Below are 16,298 nucleotides of genomic sequence, written 5' to 3'. Positions count from 1 at the left end.
TTTGCCGGGGATAAAGTATCTATCAGAAGTAGTCAGGAGCGTAGCATTTGAAAGGAGACATGGGCCGACCCCTTGACCCCCCACCCCCTCTACCCTCTTCCTGTAGGCAGACATGTTGGTTCCAGATGTGGCGGACTAAATGAGGCTCATGCTTCCATCACTCTGAGCTTCCCACAAGCCTTCAAGCTCACGATTAGCATCAGACGCTCACGATATGAATCACAAAACGAGGCCTTTTTTTTTCTTCGTTTCTTACTCCTCGCTGATCACCAGCAAAAATGTATCGCGGTGATGCTCCATCAAATGATCCTGGAGTTTGTTTTCAAGACCTCTTAAATGTCTTCCGAGATGATTGCTCTCCGCTCCAGCCGCAGAACCGTCATAAATGATAGCCTCGCCAGACCGAGAGGCTGCTTTAACAATCCTTATAAAAGTAGACATTTATGCTCCAGCCCCAGACTTTTAATTGATGAAGTCATGACATGCACGTTTAAAAAAAAAAAAAAAATCTTTACCCTTCTTCGGATGGGTCCGGGGATGTCTGGTTCCGTCCGGTGTTTCCAATGAAATTCCGTATCTCGTTGAAATAAGAGTCTTCCTTGTCGTCCAGGATGGCGCTGCCGCTGTCCAGCTCGGACTGAGGGGACGACATTGCGGTGCCTGCGAAAAGAGGACATTGTTGCGAGACCTGTTAGCATTAGCGTGGCTAAATGAACAAGACTAAACATACTGAGGTCGATTTATAACCTTCACTGTAGATGTCGTATGTAAAGTTGTGGTGTACTGCGATAGTTGAGAAATAAGTTGAGAAATATCGTAAATAAAGTCTTGCACTTCGATTTGAAAATACATATAAATCCAATGATACATTTTCCTCAAGCTAAGATTACTATTTACTTTGGATTCTGACAAGAAATGCCTAAACCGAGTGCACAAATCACTGAAAAAATACTTGTCTTGAGACTTTTCTCCGGACTAGTTATGATAAGAGGATCTAACAAGTATATTAATCTAACTTTTTCTGTGCACAGAATTCTTTCACAAGAAAAAAAAGTCGATATTGTTACAGTTTCTACTATTATTATTTGAATTAAAAACTTCCAAGTCAAATTTAGATGCCAAATGGAACTACAGAAATCATTATATACACTGCTGTAGAAGTCTTTTGCTGACATTACCGCCATCTTGTTTTTTGGTTGGCCTTACTATTGTGATATAAGTACTAAACCAAACGGTGCCTAATAAGATCTCAAAAGTTAATATTAGATGAATTTTAAAGCAATTTTATACCAGATTTGTTAAATTTAGAAATATATTTTAGCAAAACCAAATTTTGTTGACATCAGATTGTATTCTGTACCACACAACGACAGGGACAGTGAGTCAATGTCAGTTTTTCAGGAGATTAAAGAACCGAAATATGCATTTAATAGTTTGAAACTGAATATTTATGCTCGTCAGGGTTGACTTCAGCTACGAGTAGAAACTGCAAGAGAGCAAAAAGTTGTCCTTTTATGGACCTGAAAATAGATGGAGATCCGACAAATTGTTCCATTAGATGTTCTTAGAAGGATTTCAGGAGCAAGTAGCCAAAGAGAAATTACAGTTTTGATCAAAAGGTTTTGATATTTTACTGCAAACTATTTGAAGGATAAGATTAAGTCAAGAGTCTTTACACATAAACCGCTCGAAAAACGTTTCCTAACCAGTCGCGACAGGAGTCTGTGGATCCCACTCACCTGACAGGTTGCCGTTCTCGTGCTTCTTGAGGTGGCGGTCCAGGTTGGTCTGCTGACCGAAACAACGGTCGCACAAGTGGCACTTGAACGGCTTCTCCTTGTTGTGGATGTTGCGGATGTGCCGCTGCAGGTTGGAGGAAATGCTGAAGGAGCGGTCGCAGTATTTACACCTGTGGAACACAATCACGACGTTAAAACAACTTCATTAAAACATTTTCAATCCCCAAATGTGTTCAGTGGGAAGTGCAACGTGATACTTGGACACACACTTGGAGCACACACACACACACACACACACACACACAGTTGCAGACATGATGGAGGAGCTTGTTTAAGGTGAAACAGCTCGGCCTCTTATCTCCTGCCAGCACAATAAAATTGCATTCTTCCCTCACGAAATGAGCACGCAACAGATTCGGTTGAAGCGCCGCGAAATTAGCTCCCATTGCCAAGTTTCTTCATGCAAAATTATACGAGAAGATTAGATCTTTTCTTCTTCTGGAATTAGCTCGCTGGATTGGCGGTCCCTTAGGAACCCCTTACACCCCCCCAAAAAAACCCTTTATCTCCACAAAAAATTACAATAAACAGAGGCGATCTTTAATGGTACGCCAGCGAGTGGAGTACAGGCTATCAAGGCTGGGGCAGTCCAGGCCTGTGTCTGTCCACGTTCGTCCCCTGTGGTCAAAAACTTTGAGCCAACATTCCGCTACCTTAGTGACTAGAGAGCTGCTGCTGCCCCGATCTTAGGTTCATCCAACCGTCGCTTTGTTTAAGACCCATGATCCATTGTTGTATACATTTTTATTTTATTTTAATAATATAACAATTTCTTTCAGTTCTTTTAAAAAAAATACAATGGTTTTTGTTTTGTTCATTGTTCCTCCTAGGGTCAGGTTTTTTAACTTTTAAATTGCAAACTGCATATGAAAGTTTTTTGCAGCATTAAACCAGTTGTCTCTTTTTCAAAAATTTTGGAAATATTATTTGGACGATGCTCATGTTTTTCCGGGTATTTTGTTTTTTAACAAACATTTTTCTTGGGCATATCGAAAATTTTCTGGGGCGTTTAACCACTTGTCTCTTTTTTTTAAAATCTAATTTTTTGTTTCTTGGACGATGCCAAAAACCGCTAGGTGTTTTTTTTTCCGGCTATTTTGTTTTTACATTAACATTTTTCTGGCGCATTTATTTTTTAAGAATTCTGTAAAAAATTGTTTCCTGCTGTTTTTTTAGGGGTACTTTTTGGGGGTATTTAACCAGCTGGCTCTTCTTTTTTTTAAAGTGTTTCCAGTTTTTTGCTACAGTTATGAAAAAAAAAATGTCATTCATTTTTTTCTGGGGTATTTAACAAGCTTAAAATTCTATAAAAAAAAATTGGGGGAATTTTTTGGCACGTTTTGGGGGCATTTAAAAAGGCGTCTCTTATTTTAAAATTCTGTAAAAAAAAAAATCCGACCGTTTCATCTTAGTTTTAGAGGAGAAGAAATTAAAAAAAAAAAAAAAAAATTAACTTCTGAGTCAAACAGATTATTCTCATTTTTACCCTTATAGTGCGTTTTAAAAAATGTGTTTTAAAAAGTGCGATCTCACCTGTACGGCTGCTCTCCTGTGTGAGTCCTGAGATGACGAGTAAGGTTGGCAGACCTTGGGAATATTTTACCACAATATCTAGAGGAAGAAATCACGATTTAAAAACTCAAAATACTATTAACACACAAACACAAATAATCAAATAAAAATTAAGAAATGAAAGGTTTTTAAAGGAAATAATTGAAAGTTTTAAAGGAAAATCCTGACTTTATATTTTAATCAAAGCGCCTGAACTGAGCTCTACCTGCAGGTGTAGCGTTCCTTGCCCTTTCGCAGCAGCGACTCCGGGAGTGCAGTGGGCGGAGCTCGGAAGTCGAACATGGAGGGCACGGAGCGCAGCAGGTCGCCTGACTCGGGCTTCAACGTGCCGAAGGTCTCCAGCTTCTCCGCCATGTTCTCGATCGCCGACATCTGGTGAAGAGCAGAAGACGAGCAGCTGGTTAATAAAAACATCTGCATCCAGAAGAAGAAGACAAGAGAAAATCATTTCATTTAATTCTGTTTATGCACGGATTGATTTAATAATTGAGTATTTGCACATAATTTTAAATTTACTATTTTATTAACTGACCTTTTAAGTGAACATTTAAGTTTAGTTTTATGAAAAAAATAGTTTATTTAATAATTTTAGTTTGACTATAGATTTAATTTTGACCATTTCAGAGTCTGATTTGAAGATAAAACACACTCGTGCGCACAAATAATGAAGCAACGCAGTCAATCTGCTAATGAAACTAAACATTTAATCAAACCAGAAACACTCTCTCAAGAGTGTGTGTGTATGTACGCGTGTATGTGTGTGTGTGTGTGTGTGTGTCTAACACATGGTGGTCAGAGTTGATTAATTGCCAACAATGTCTGTGAAAAAAGAAAATATATTTGTTCGTGCCGAACCCGTGTTTGTGTGCTCGCGGACACGTGTGTTGTGTGTGCTGTCACATACATAGCCTGGTGTGTGTGTGTGTGTGTGTGTGTGTGTGTGTGGCAGAGGAGTGATTCATGTCCACTGCTGGGTTGTAAACCATTCTGTGCACAATACGGTCGGACAGCACATTCGTCAATATGAAAGATGTTGACATTACTGATCAAGGGCCAGACACGGGTAATAATGATATCGCTGTGCTGAGAGGGGCGGGATGGGGAGTGGAGGGGCGGGCGGGGGAGTAAAGGGGGGACCCTAAGGGGGGGAGGGTGGGTCCCTGGTGAGCGCCTGTCCTGTCAGCCCGACTCACACCCTTTTTTTTTTTTTAAAGGTGAAACACAAATTTGCATGATTTCGCCTGTATTGGATTTTAAGTCTGTTTCTTATTCTGGTTCCAATAAGGCGACAAATGGATGTTGATTTTTTTTCCCCACCAAGAGCCGCCGCCTCTCGCTCCCGACATTCCATCTCCCGCCATCACCCCCCCGTCACTCTCCGGCCTCGCGCCCGAGATGGAGTGGACCGAGGGAAACGAGGGGAGAGGAGGCCTGATGGAGGACTAGATGATACCGGGACGAGTGAGGGTGAAGGGATTGAAGAGAAAAGCCGAAGCGACAGGACCCGGGAAGAAAAAAAAAAAGAGAAGTTCTGATGGATGGCTGTGAAGTCTGGGCTGTTTGGCCGGCGGCTGATGAGGAGTGACGGCCGAGTGTAAAGTTCCTGCCGGAGCCGTCGACGAGTCCACTGAGGGAGGATGTGGGGTGTCAGCTCTGTTTGATTATGAATATGCCAATGCTGCACGCCATGAATCAAAGGCCGGAGGAGGAGTCTGTGCGAGAAGAGGAGGAGGAGGAGAAGGTGGAGGAAAAAGAGTAGTAGGAGGAAGAGGAAGATGAGGAGGAGAAGGACTAAAAGGTGGAGGAGGCAGAAGTGGATGAGGAAAAATAGAAGGAAAAGGAAGTTAAGAAGAAATAAATAAAAGGCCTAGACAGAAGAAGATGAGAAGTAGGTAGTAGGAGGAAGAAGAGGAGGAGAAGAAATAAAAGGTGGCAGAGGTGAAAGTGGAGAGGGAGAAATAGAAGGGGAGAGGAAGAGGAAAATAAATTAAAAGAGTAAAAAAATAGGAGACGTAGGCAGAAGATGAGTAGTAGGTGGTGGGAGGAAGATGAGGAGAAGAACATGAAGGGGTAGCTGGAATGTAAAAAGGAGGAGGAGGAAGTTGGGAAGAAGGAGGAGGAAGAAGTGGAGAAGAAGTATGTGCGGGTTAAGAAGGAAGAGGAGTAGGAGCTCGAGGAACAGTAAGAATAGGAAGACGAGGGGGAGAAGGAATAGAAGGAGAAAAGGAAGAAGACTAAGAGGCGGAAAAGGAGGGGTTGTAGGTAAAGAAGGAGAAGGAGGGAGAAGAAGATAAGGAGGAAGATGAAGAGGATGAAGAGGATGAAGAGGATGAAGAGGAGGACGAGGATGGAGAGGAGGAAAAGGAGGAAGAGGATGAAGAGGAGGAAGAGGAGGAAGAGGAGGAAGAGGATGAAAAGAAGGAAGAGGATGAAGAGGATGAAGAGAATGAAGAGGATGAAGATGATGAAGGTGATGAAGATTATGAAGAGGATGAAGAGAATGAAGAGGATGAAGATGATGAAGATGAGGAAGATTATGAAGAGGATGAAGATGAGGAAGATGATGAAGGTGATGAAGATGAGGAAGATTATGAAGAGAATGAAGAGGATGAAGATGATGAAGGTGATGAAGATGAGGAAGATTATGAAGAGAATGAAGAGGATGAAGATGATGAAGGTGATGAAGATTATGAAGATTATGAAGAGAATGAAGAGGATGAAGATGATGAAGATGAGGAAGATTATGAAGAGGATGAAGATGATGAAGATGAGGAAGATTATGAAGAGGATGAAGATGAGGAAGATGATGAAGATTATGAAGATGATGAAGAGGATGAAGAGGAGGAAGATGATGAAGATGATGAAGATTATGAAGAGGATGAAGAGGAGGAAGATGATGAAGGTGATGAAGATGATGAAGATTATGAAGAGGATGAAGAGGATGAAAAGGAGGCAGAGAGTGAGGCTGAAGCTTCAATATTTCTTGCTTGAACTTCCTCTTATTCAAGGCTCTGGAGCGAACGTTCAGTTTCTCTCCATCACTCAAGAGCTCGTGACTCTGGAACATCAGACCTGAAGCTGTCGTGGAACCAAACTGTTCGACAAGACACTGTTGAAGAGCTTGTCGGCTCATGAGCTCCAGACGCGTGTCTCACACATTCTAACATGACACACCTCATTCAAAAACAAAGTATTAACAGCTACAAATACATTATTATTTAGAGAAGTGCGTGGAATTAAGTCAGGATTAAGACGTAAAGTCCAGGAATATTATATCTTGTTCCCTCCATGCTTGTATACGGGAGACCCCACGACACACACAGGCCGACACACACACACCTTGTGAATTCCCCTTGTTATTATCCTGGAGGCCGTGTGTGTGTGTGTGTGTGTGTGTGTGTGTGTGTGTGTGTGTGTGAACTTGCTTGTTGCTGTAGCGTCGCTCTGGGACCGGCTCTTGATTGGCTATCTTCAGATGTCAGTGATGCTGCGAGGGCCTTAATTAGCGAGATGCATTCTCAATTGTTGATCTTTATCGGGGAACCAGATGTTTGGAACGGGAACAAGACCCTCGCTGCCCCCCCCCTCTTCCCACTGCGGTCCCAGAGAGACTGTTACCCGGGGAGTGATAGAAAGCAGCCCCCCTCGAAGCTCCCCCCTACACCCCATGACACCCACCCTGCACCTCACCAGGTTGAACAGGGTCAATATTTTTTATATATTTTTATATTTCAGGTCCTTCTTCCGTCTTATGAATCCATCTTTAATCTAATATATTTATATGTGTAACACAAACATGTATCTTCAACTATCAGACATCCATTGATTTCTTTATTTACACATCCATTGATTTATCATTAAGAAAAAAAGACTCTCAACACAAACAGCTGTCATTAAATGTATAATATTCTATTTAAAATATTTAAGTTTGATAACATTCAAATTATTCTCAAGTAATAAAAATCGATTTATTAATTTCTTTAATGCCTATTCAAGCTCAATCTGTTACATATATAGAATTTTCTTGTGTGTTTTTAAGGGGGAAGAAAAAGCCATATTTAGTTAGTTAGCCAATAAAAAAATATTTTATTTTAAATAAATTAAATAAAACAGACCCTTTATTTTTCAGATGGTTAATTTATTTAATTAATCATTTATTAAATTGAATACGACACTTTTATGTATTTTATTCCATTTATATTTATTTATTTTTATATATATTCTTTACTGTCATTACCATAAGAAATACCTGGCAATTAATCAATTCTAATTTTACTTTATTACTTCTAAGACAGAATGGCTATAAAAAAATATAAATAAAAACCACAACATTATGACCCTTTATGATCAGCTAAATAAATGATAGTATAAATGTAGATACAGATAACTTTTATATATAGCAGTTTTTTTCAAGTTACATTGAATTAAACATTTTTTTTAATACTTAAATCTACTAAATATTGATCAATTAAAATCTGTTATTATGACACAACTTTTTTAACTATTTAATTTGGTACAATAATACATTATCATAATAATAAAAATAAATTGGTTGTAAATCATTTGTTAAAAACAATCAATAAAACTATTTTACAAACTGAAACAACTAATTTCTTGCAACTTCCCTCTTTCCGTCGATACATTTGGGGGCTGAAAACGGGCATTATGGGTAATACTTGCAGGTAAAAGTGCCACTTACCCAAGTTCTCTGATCTGGCAAACGAAACTGAAGGAAAAAAAAGATCAGTCAGAACCAGGAAGTATGAATCAACAGCCTGCGATTGGACACATGTGGGCAAAAGATGATGCGACTGTTAATAACTCGGAATGAGCAACAAACCCCGTCTGCCTGCACGGTTATTTATAGCGGCTCCGAGAGGCCCTTAACACTTCCCGGTGTTCACTAAACTCATTACAACGGCTCAGAAATTCAGTAAGAATATGTAACCCGAGCCAATATCACGGGGCCGTAAAAACTCCTGCCAGGAAATAAAAAAAAAAAAAGTTTGCCCCGAATTTCAAACCATCCGTTTTGATATACGGCTCAAAAAGTGAAGTCGGTTGACTGGAAACAAAACCTCTTTAAAGTGCACAGAAGGGCCCCCTTGCCTCACTCGGACCCAACCCTGGGTCTGGTGTTTCTGGGAATGATTTGTGTGTCCAGACATCATAAAGTCATAAAGATGGCCTAAGCACTCAGTTAGTGTTTCTACTGATAGGACACCTCATTAAGGCATGTGGGACAGCCATGTGGCTGCTGCAGGGGCTGGACCCGAGCAGCAAGTCTGGACAGGGGACATAAATCAGACAAATGAAACAGCCTGTAAAAACCAGATCTGAAACGGCCAGAAAAAGAAAGGGGGGAAGAAAAAAAAAAAAAAAAAAAAAAAAAAAAATCTTGTGCCTGAGAAAGTGGTGTTTTCACTTTCCGAGCGACCGTTCTCACCCGCAGGGGAAGATTGAACAAATGAATGTCAATGCAACACGTCACACACACACACACACACACACACACACACTGGAACTGCTGGCACAAGGAGCCCAGGGGCACAAAAAAAAAAAAAAAAAATCACTGCTTTAAGAGCGTATCATTTTTTATATCGTAATCAAAGACATATTACGGGAAGACATGTCACACCGTGGCCTTTACTTCTTGCCACATCTGTTTCAGATAGCCCCCGGTCTGAATGTGTAGTAGCCGAGATTAACCGCTAACTCGTCCTCGTTTAAAAACCTGTTGTTGCTGCTTGTGGAGCCGATCCTGCCGTTCACGGAATCATACCCGAAAATACGTTTAAAAGTCAAGCAACTGGACTTATTATTCGATTTATGCACAACATTGAAAGTGAAAAATGCAAAACTTTAAAGTTCAATTTTGGGCAAACCGATGCTTCAATTGTATAGTTTTCGATATCATTATACATTTGCTTTTTTGGGGGGTTTAGGATTTCCATCTTCATTTTGAAGCATTGATGATTTGTATTGTTTTGAGGTTAAAAATTCAAACTTCACTCATTTTCTACTCATTCTCATGTCGATTGAGGGTTTTCAGAGTAATCTTTTCCTTTTTAGAGTTTTAGCCAAAAATGTACTGTATGTCTTTATAATGTCGGCGAACCTTGCTAACTTTCCTTCGTCCAAAAAGACGCACCTAAAAACTCAAACTCAATTCAAATGCCTCCGTACTGATCTTCTGTAACCGCCATTTTGTACTGAAGCCTCCATAAAAGGAATTGTTCAGAATAAAATGAAATACTAAGTATTTAGGTCTATATTTTAAGCTTATTTTCCACAGAAGCTCCAGCTACAAGGATGTGCAAGATTTACACTGATGGCCTTGGATCTTCCCCTAAAAAACAGTTTAAAATATAGACTTAAAACAAACAAAAAAAGGCTGTTGGGATGTTATAGACGATCAGTACGGAGGTATTTGGATGTTTTAAGTGTCTTTTTGGACAAAGATAAGTGAGAACTGACACTAAAAGGAAGTTTTTCCTCGCCATAGCTCACTGTACAGTGTTTTGTTTCTTGCTCTTTGTTGAATTGCTGGGATCTATTTTTCCTTAATCAACTGTAGTCTTATTTCAACTGTGTAGTGTCTTGAGATAACTTTCTTATGATAAGACACTTTAAATACAATTGAATTGAATTGAATTGAATAGAACTGGTCGCTACAATACATTTTTGCCTACTACTCTAAAAAGGAACAGATTACTCAATAATCCCAACCCTTAGTCGACATGAGGGTGAGTTGAAAATGAGTGAAATTCGGGTGAAATATCACCTAAAAAGCTAAAACAGTGGCTACAAACACCTCGACATCGACGATGAGTCCCGACCAATATTTGAACCCACCTGTGGATGGAAGAGGAAGCCGGGACCCGGACGCATGTACTTGTCCTTCAGAGTTTCAAACGGATCGCTCATCCTCCTCTTCTCAACCCTGCTAAGGATAGATTTTGATCAGCTCTCAACACCAACAACCGGACTCGGGTTTGCCAAACTGGACTGCGGAGACGCACACCGGGAGCAACAATACCTGTAGATGGGATCCATGAAGAACGGCGTGGGCCTGGCGTGCTGTAAGGAGGTGTCGGCTTTTGGAACGTCCACCGCCGCCTTCTCCTCTTCGCCGTCCTTCTTGCCGTCTTCTTCTTTAGCGGATCCTACGCGTCCTCGGCTGCCCAGGCTCAGGTCCAGCGGCTGGTCCTGACCCCTGGAGTTGGACGCCTCTGGTTTGGAGGAGGATATGGAAATGGGTTTCTCCTTCCTTTTCGTTGTAAGGTCAAACGGCGACTCCGACGACGATTTATCCTGTTTGCCGTCTTCTGCCGGCGTCTGGTGCTCACCCTTGGGTCTGAGATCCCTGTCGGGAAAAGGGTAAACTGGGGGAGAGAACGCCGGGAAGAAAGGCAAAGGGAACATCGACGGATACGGCATGGACGCCACTTTCTTGTCCTGCAGCCCGGCCAAGCCGGTGGAACCAAAGTACTTCTCAGCTATGGAGGCGATGGCCTTGATAGAGTCATTCACGGCTCCGGTAACGGCCGTGTGCTCGTCCAGTGATGAGGGTAAAAGAGACGGACCTGGGAAGTTTTTAGCGGCGCCGCCGCTGCCCATCGGGCTTTCGGGGCTCCCGTCCATCGGCTTCCTCTTGTGTTCTTTCCCGTTTTCCCGAGCCCCTCTCTCGCTGTCCAGGTCGCTCTCCAGCTCGGAGCCCGACGTGCTCTCCAGGTCGCTGCCGCTGGGGGTGCTGACGTCGTCCAGGTCGCTGCTCTCGGACTGATCGCTCTTGCCGGGCTGTTTGGCGGAGGACAACGTATGCTGGGTAAAAAGTTCTGAGCCCATGATCTGATCGCCGGGCGAGCCCACTTCCTTACGCAGAGCCTTCAGGAGCTCGAGGGACTCCTGAGCGCCGGGGCTAGGGGGCAACAGCGGGCTCTTGTTCAGGTCGGCGGCGGGATTGTGGTGTCTGACCGGCGAAGTGGTGGCGGGCATAAGCGGCGGACGGTGGTAGAGCCCGGAGGGGAAAAGGCCGGGGAAGCTAAACGGGAATCCGGGCGCGGCGGGGAACGTGAGCCCGCCGTGATGATGCCGGCTGGCGCCGAAGTAGTCGGCCAAACCGGCGCTGCCGTGGCCCATCGCCAAACCGGCTTTATCCAGGCCCGGCGCGCCGGGCAGCGGCAGGCCCTGGGCGAAGAGCCCCCCGGCCGCGAAATGGTTCTTGCCCTCGCAGAAGCGCCGATGCTTGTTCAGAGAGGAAGTGGTGCTGAACATCTGCCCGCAGTCCTTGCACTTGATCTGCGTGCGGCAGTCGGCGTGCATGCGCTTGTGGCGGCACAGGTTGGAGAACTGGGTGTAGGACTTGTGGCACACCTCGCCTGCAGGGGGACACAGAGACCGACAACGAGGGCATCACTAAGCGACAAACACAAGGACATGACATAAATAGAAAACACTTTTTTTTTTTCATTCATGCTTGATCAGGAAATCAGTTTGTTTTTGGTCCCGTCACTGACATTGAAGCTCATCACCTCAACATCAAGTTCAAACTCCCTTCACATCTTTTCGCCTCATTGTCCACCCGGGGGGACACAAACAATCCCATGCATCCATATTCTCAGAGCGCCCGAAACAAATAGATGCAGAGCCACTGATAGGACACATTCTCAGCCGTATGAAGCACAATAGTTCTATTTTAGGGGCCGTGAAGGAAGCGGAGTTGAATGAATACTATCCTGCGGCTCGGTTCCCAGGGACATGTCTCACGTCCTCCGCTGCCCCTCTTCCCCTCCACCCCCCCCCTGTCACCACTGCTGCCCCCTTACCTTGTGTCCCAATAGTGTCATCCTGTGCTAAGCAACCTTCCCACAGTCCGATCCCTTGTTCAACTGTCTGACCCTGAGTGGCTTCTAACTCTCCGACACTATCTGCGACCGTTATAGCCCCCCTGTCAACATTATCTCCCGACAAAAAAAAAAAAGGGTGATTTGTGAAACGTAACAATGATAATATCCACATGTTGCGCTTGTTATTGTTTTCCCATGCTCCTTTATGCCTGCTAATAAAACTTGGAAGGCAGCTTATGAGAAGAGGAAGGTGTCCCTCTTTGTTTCCATGTTCCCAGACAATAGATATTTTGCGGATCAGCGGCACTGAAGCCCCGTGTTGTACAAAGATGTCTAAACAGTTGATAGCATCGCGATTCCAGTGCGAAAGCGGGGTCTGGGATGATTGATTTTTCTCACATTGTTATTAGATCTTCAAAAACAAGGATAGGAAGTGGGAAATGCTCACAGTCTGATTACACCCTTGCATACTTGGAACGTGTCCAGTGGTTGTACTAAAAGATTTAAGTCGATGAGAAGCAGAGTAACAACATTTTGTGGATTCTTAGCAAGATTTGATGAAAAAAAAAAATCCGAAGAACGTTTTTATTGTTAAATTTAGTATCCACCGCTTGTAGATATTTTTTATTTTTGTTTAAATGTATGTTGCCATGAAAAAACTACTTAAAAATAGATTCAAATGTTCATAAAAGGACAGGGAAATGACGATAACATATCTAGTGGCAGTGGCAGGTAAGTACATTTCTTCAGGGGCCACATTTTTTACAGTGACTGCTGTGCGAGGGGCCATTAAGCAAAAAAAAAATAAAGGAGTGATAAGTACAATATCAAGTAATAATATCAAGCGAAAGATGCAAAATTATTATTTTTTAAACCTTAAAAACAAATGTGTTTTTTTTTGGGTGCAATAGATATTAAAATAATCTGACAATGTTCCAAAACGAAACCCCTATACTTATATTTAAAGACTAATAATGTATAAGAGAAATAAATACGAATTAAATCGTTAGTTTCTACATGATCTATGATCTCACGAGGGCCACATAATTTCAGTCAAAGAGCCGCAAGTTTTCCCAGGTTTTAACTAGAGCGACAAATGTTTTAATTTCTCTCCGTTTTTGAACGGCAGCAACTCTTCCTCGCCTACTGAGTTTTGCAAGTTATTTCCATCAATGCTACATTCATTTGGAATGGCATATCCAAATACATACATTAAAAAAAAACAATAAAGACGAATGATATTTGGTTAGGAAACTTGATTCTGAATTTGGAAACTTTATCATAAAATTTTGTAACCAAGAATCTGAAAAGATTTTTGTCTCAATTCATGGAAATCCGTCCATGTGTGAGGCGGCTAAGTCACTTTCACAACCATTAGTCTTTTTCCTTTTTCTTTTTTTAAAGCTGCATGTTTTCTGCTGATTACAGCAAATGAACTCTTATTCTGTCGGGGGTGGTGAGTTTAAGGGAGGGGGGGTCGGGACATGTGGTTGCTATTTATGAGGAATGGAGCGCGAGGCGAGCGAGGAGAGCGATACATGTACGACAGTTGCCGGTTCTCCACTTGAAATGTGTGTTTGGTGAAATGGGAAAGTGGTTGTGTGCAGCCACCTTTTCACGCGAGGGAGAAAATGTGTGTGTGTGTGTGTGTGTGAGGTCACGGAGGAGAGGCGGTGCAAAGGGCGGAGGTCATTCTGCTTAAGGGGGGACGATACGCGAGTTGTTGTGAGAGTGAGAAAAGGTCAACATTTGTTTAGATCCTGCAGGAATTACCATTTACCATGGGGTTAGCAATAACAACGAAAAAATAAATAATTGAACACAACATTAAGTCATAATGTCAACGGAGAACGGAGGCTGAAAAGAAAGAGCGGGTTAGAAAAGTAAAGATGGATCTCTTTAGCAGACGACACCATGTTTTAAAAATCCCGCCGTCACTTAAAAAACACACGAGGGTCACACATGTCAAGACATTGTAAATGCTGTTATTATGGTAACGTACTGAGGAGACTTACATAGGTAGGGTCTTAGTGACTTACACATGAAGGGCTTGACGCTGCTGTGGATGTGCTTATGCTGCTTGAGGCCCGAAGACGTTGCGAACGTCTTGCCGCAGTCGGAGCAAGCGTGAGCTCGAGCGCCGACGTGCTGCGAGCGGATGTGCCTCTGCAGGTTACTGGGGTCTGTGAACACCTGCTGGGGGAAGGAAGCACACACACACACAGGAGTTAGCATCAGGCTGAAGGTGACGCTTGAGATGGTTGGGCAACGCATTCAAGTGGGTTCAATTGGTCTGAACAATACTGGCACCGGTTCTAATGTACACAACGGTTACCAGATCAAACCGCAAGCAGTTTTTAGTGCTTTATTTCTGTTTTAATTTTGTTTAATTAGCTCCAAAATATTTCTGACAGAAGATACCAATTTGTCTTTTATTTTTCAAAAGATTCCCCAACTTTTTGGACAGTTTTTTGGCGTAAAAAGACTCTTCTTCAAATATACTGTATCTGTTCGGCACCAATGATGGATAAAATCTTGATATAGCTTAGCATTAGCCACATTCACTTTATAGAAAACTTTAGTGATATAAAAAACAAACTTGGATTTTAAAGAAAATTTGAAAAAAAGTGTCCGACCAGATCACATCAGGGACAAAACCAAAATTCAATTTGTTTTTAATTTATAGGACGAGTGAAAAAAAATCTTTGCTTTAATTTTACCAGCAGGCAATTCACAGCAAGCCTGGTTCTGCTGAGGTTTCTGCCTATTTAAACAGAAAGTTGTCTCCTCGCCATGGTCAACAAAAATAGCTCATTATGATTGGCTAAAACCTCTTTTCCCCTTTTTTTCGCTTATAAAGTGTAGTTTAAACTGTATTGTGTCTTGATACAACTTTGTCTTTATTTGACACTTAAATAACATTGAATTCAATTATATTTATTCTTCATTTCTTGAGTTTTTTGTGCTTTATTTAAAGTTATTTTTTGAAAGTGATTAAAAGTTATTAGAAGCACAGGTTCTCCCACTTTCAAGTAAATAGTTCAACCTGCTTAAAATAATTACTTTCTATAGAATTTCTGTATACAAGTGGTTGATTTAAGCCTTAAGTGTTATCTCAGGGTCAAGGTGACCCTGTTTGGCCGGACACAAATGTGTTTGAGGTATCCCTTGTGTCGATGTCGAGCTCCGGGGGCCACCGGGGTCACCCTTGACCCAGACGTCACACACCTACCAGTAAACCCACCACAAGGGTCATGACTTTTACCTTTGAGCAGTTCTCACACTCGTAGTGCTTGCCGCTGTCGTGCGACATCTGGTGGCGAATGAGGTTCGACTTCCAGTTGAACGCCTTCGGACACTGGTCGCACTTGTACTCTCGCTCCTCCGAGTGGGACAGAGTGTGAGCCTCCAGACTGGGGTAGATAAACCAAAGCAAATGAAGATCTTGTTCTCTTGTTTGTTGATGGTATGGCTCACCTGGGAGAATCCGGGAAGACCTGGTCGCACTCTTTACACTCGTGTAGACCGTGAGGCAGGTGGACGGGCCTCAGATCGTCATGCGACTTGATGTCACTTTCCTCCCCTTGAAAGTGATGGTAATGCTAAGTTATCTTCTCATCGTTCAAGTCAAAGTCAACCGTTAACATCTCTTGATCTCACACCTGAGTTCAGGTAGTCCGCGGGCGGCATCCCGCACGGCTGCTTCTGGTGATCCAGGAGCTGGTTCCGGGATTCGAAGTGCTGGTCGCAGTCGTCGCAGCGGTACTGCCTCTCCTCTGTCGGGTCCAGAGACATCAGACATCAACACAAGCTCGGGGTGGAAGTGTGAGCGTTTTTTTTTTTTGTTCATGCAACAGACCGTGAATGTCGGGAGCCATGGCGTCACATGGAAACTCCTCCGCCTTCATGAACAGCAGCAGCTCCTCGCCGGGGTAAATCTCTCGGGTGACTCTGTAGAAAATCTGCGGAACAAGGGATGATTTGTCAGATTTATTTTCCTGCAAGTTTCTAAAAGTCAAGACGCTTTGTCGGATCACAAGTCGGGCGAGAGAGCCCGAGACTGCGGCGCTTCCCATGG

At 42.7% G+C, this 16,298-nt stretch overlaps 1 protein-coding gene across 13 annotated transcripts in view; it reads right to left on the bottom strand.

Moving 5' to 3' along the window:
* The window catches only part of mecom (MDS1 and EVI1 complex locus), a 170,509-nt gene that overhangs the window by 5,918 nt on the left and 148,293 nt on the right, over positions 1-16,298 (bottom strand). For 2 of the 13 annotated variants that reach the window (XM_087796322.1, XM_087796335.1), the window contains 12 exons: positions 16,080-16,182; positions 15,883-15,996; positions 15,698-15,803; positions 15,486-15,633; positions 14,236-14,416; positions 10,411-11,752; positions 10,227-10,317; positions 8,071-8,097; positions 3,577-3,743; positions 3,333-3,410; positions 1,740-1,909; positions 516-660 (listed from right to left, as the gene is read on the bottom strand). In XM_087796322.1, the coding sequence (XP_087652448.1) occupies positions 516-660; positions 1,740-1,909; positions 3,333-3,410; positions 3,577-3,743; positions 8,071-8,097; positions 10,227-10,317; positions 10,411-11,752; positions 14,236-14,416; positions 15,486-15,633; positions 15,698-15,803; positions 15,883-15,996; positions 16,080-16,182 (2,672 nt within the window). The remainder of the gene's footprint in view (positions 1-515; positions 661-1,739; positions 1,910-3,332; positions 3,411-3,576; positions 3,744-8,070; positions 8,098-10,226; positions 10,318-10,410; positions 11,753-14,235; positions 14,417-15,485; positions 15,634-15,697; positions 15,804-15,882; positions 15,997-16,079; positions 16,183-16,298) is intronic. The other 11 variants (XM_087796324.1, XM_087796329.1, XM_087796323.1 and 8 more) reach the window with 11 other exon arrangements.

This window comes from Callionymus lyra, chromosome 7, assembly GCF_982586985.1.
Source record: "Callionymus lyra chromosome 7, fCalLyr1.hap1.1, whole genome shotgun sequence".
Classification (NCBI taxonomy): domain Eukaryota; kingdom Metazoa; phylum Chordata; class Actinopteri; order Syngnathiformes; family Callionymidae; genus Callionymus; species Callionymus lyra.
Note: the sequence above shows the minus strand (reverse complement) of the source record. Positions and strands in the feature narration are given on the sequence as shown.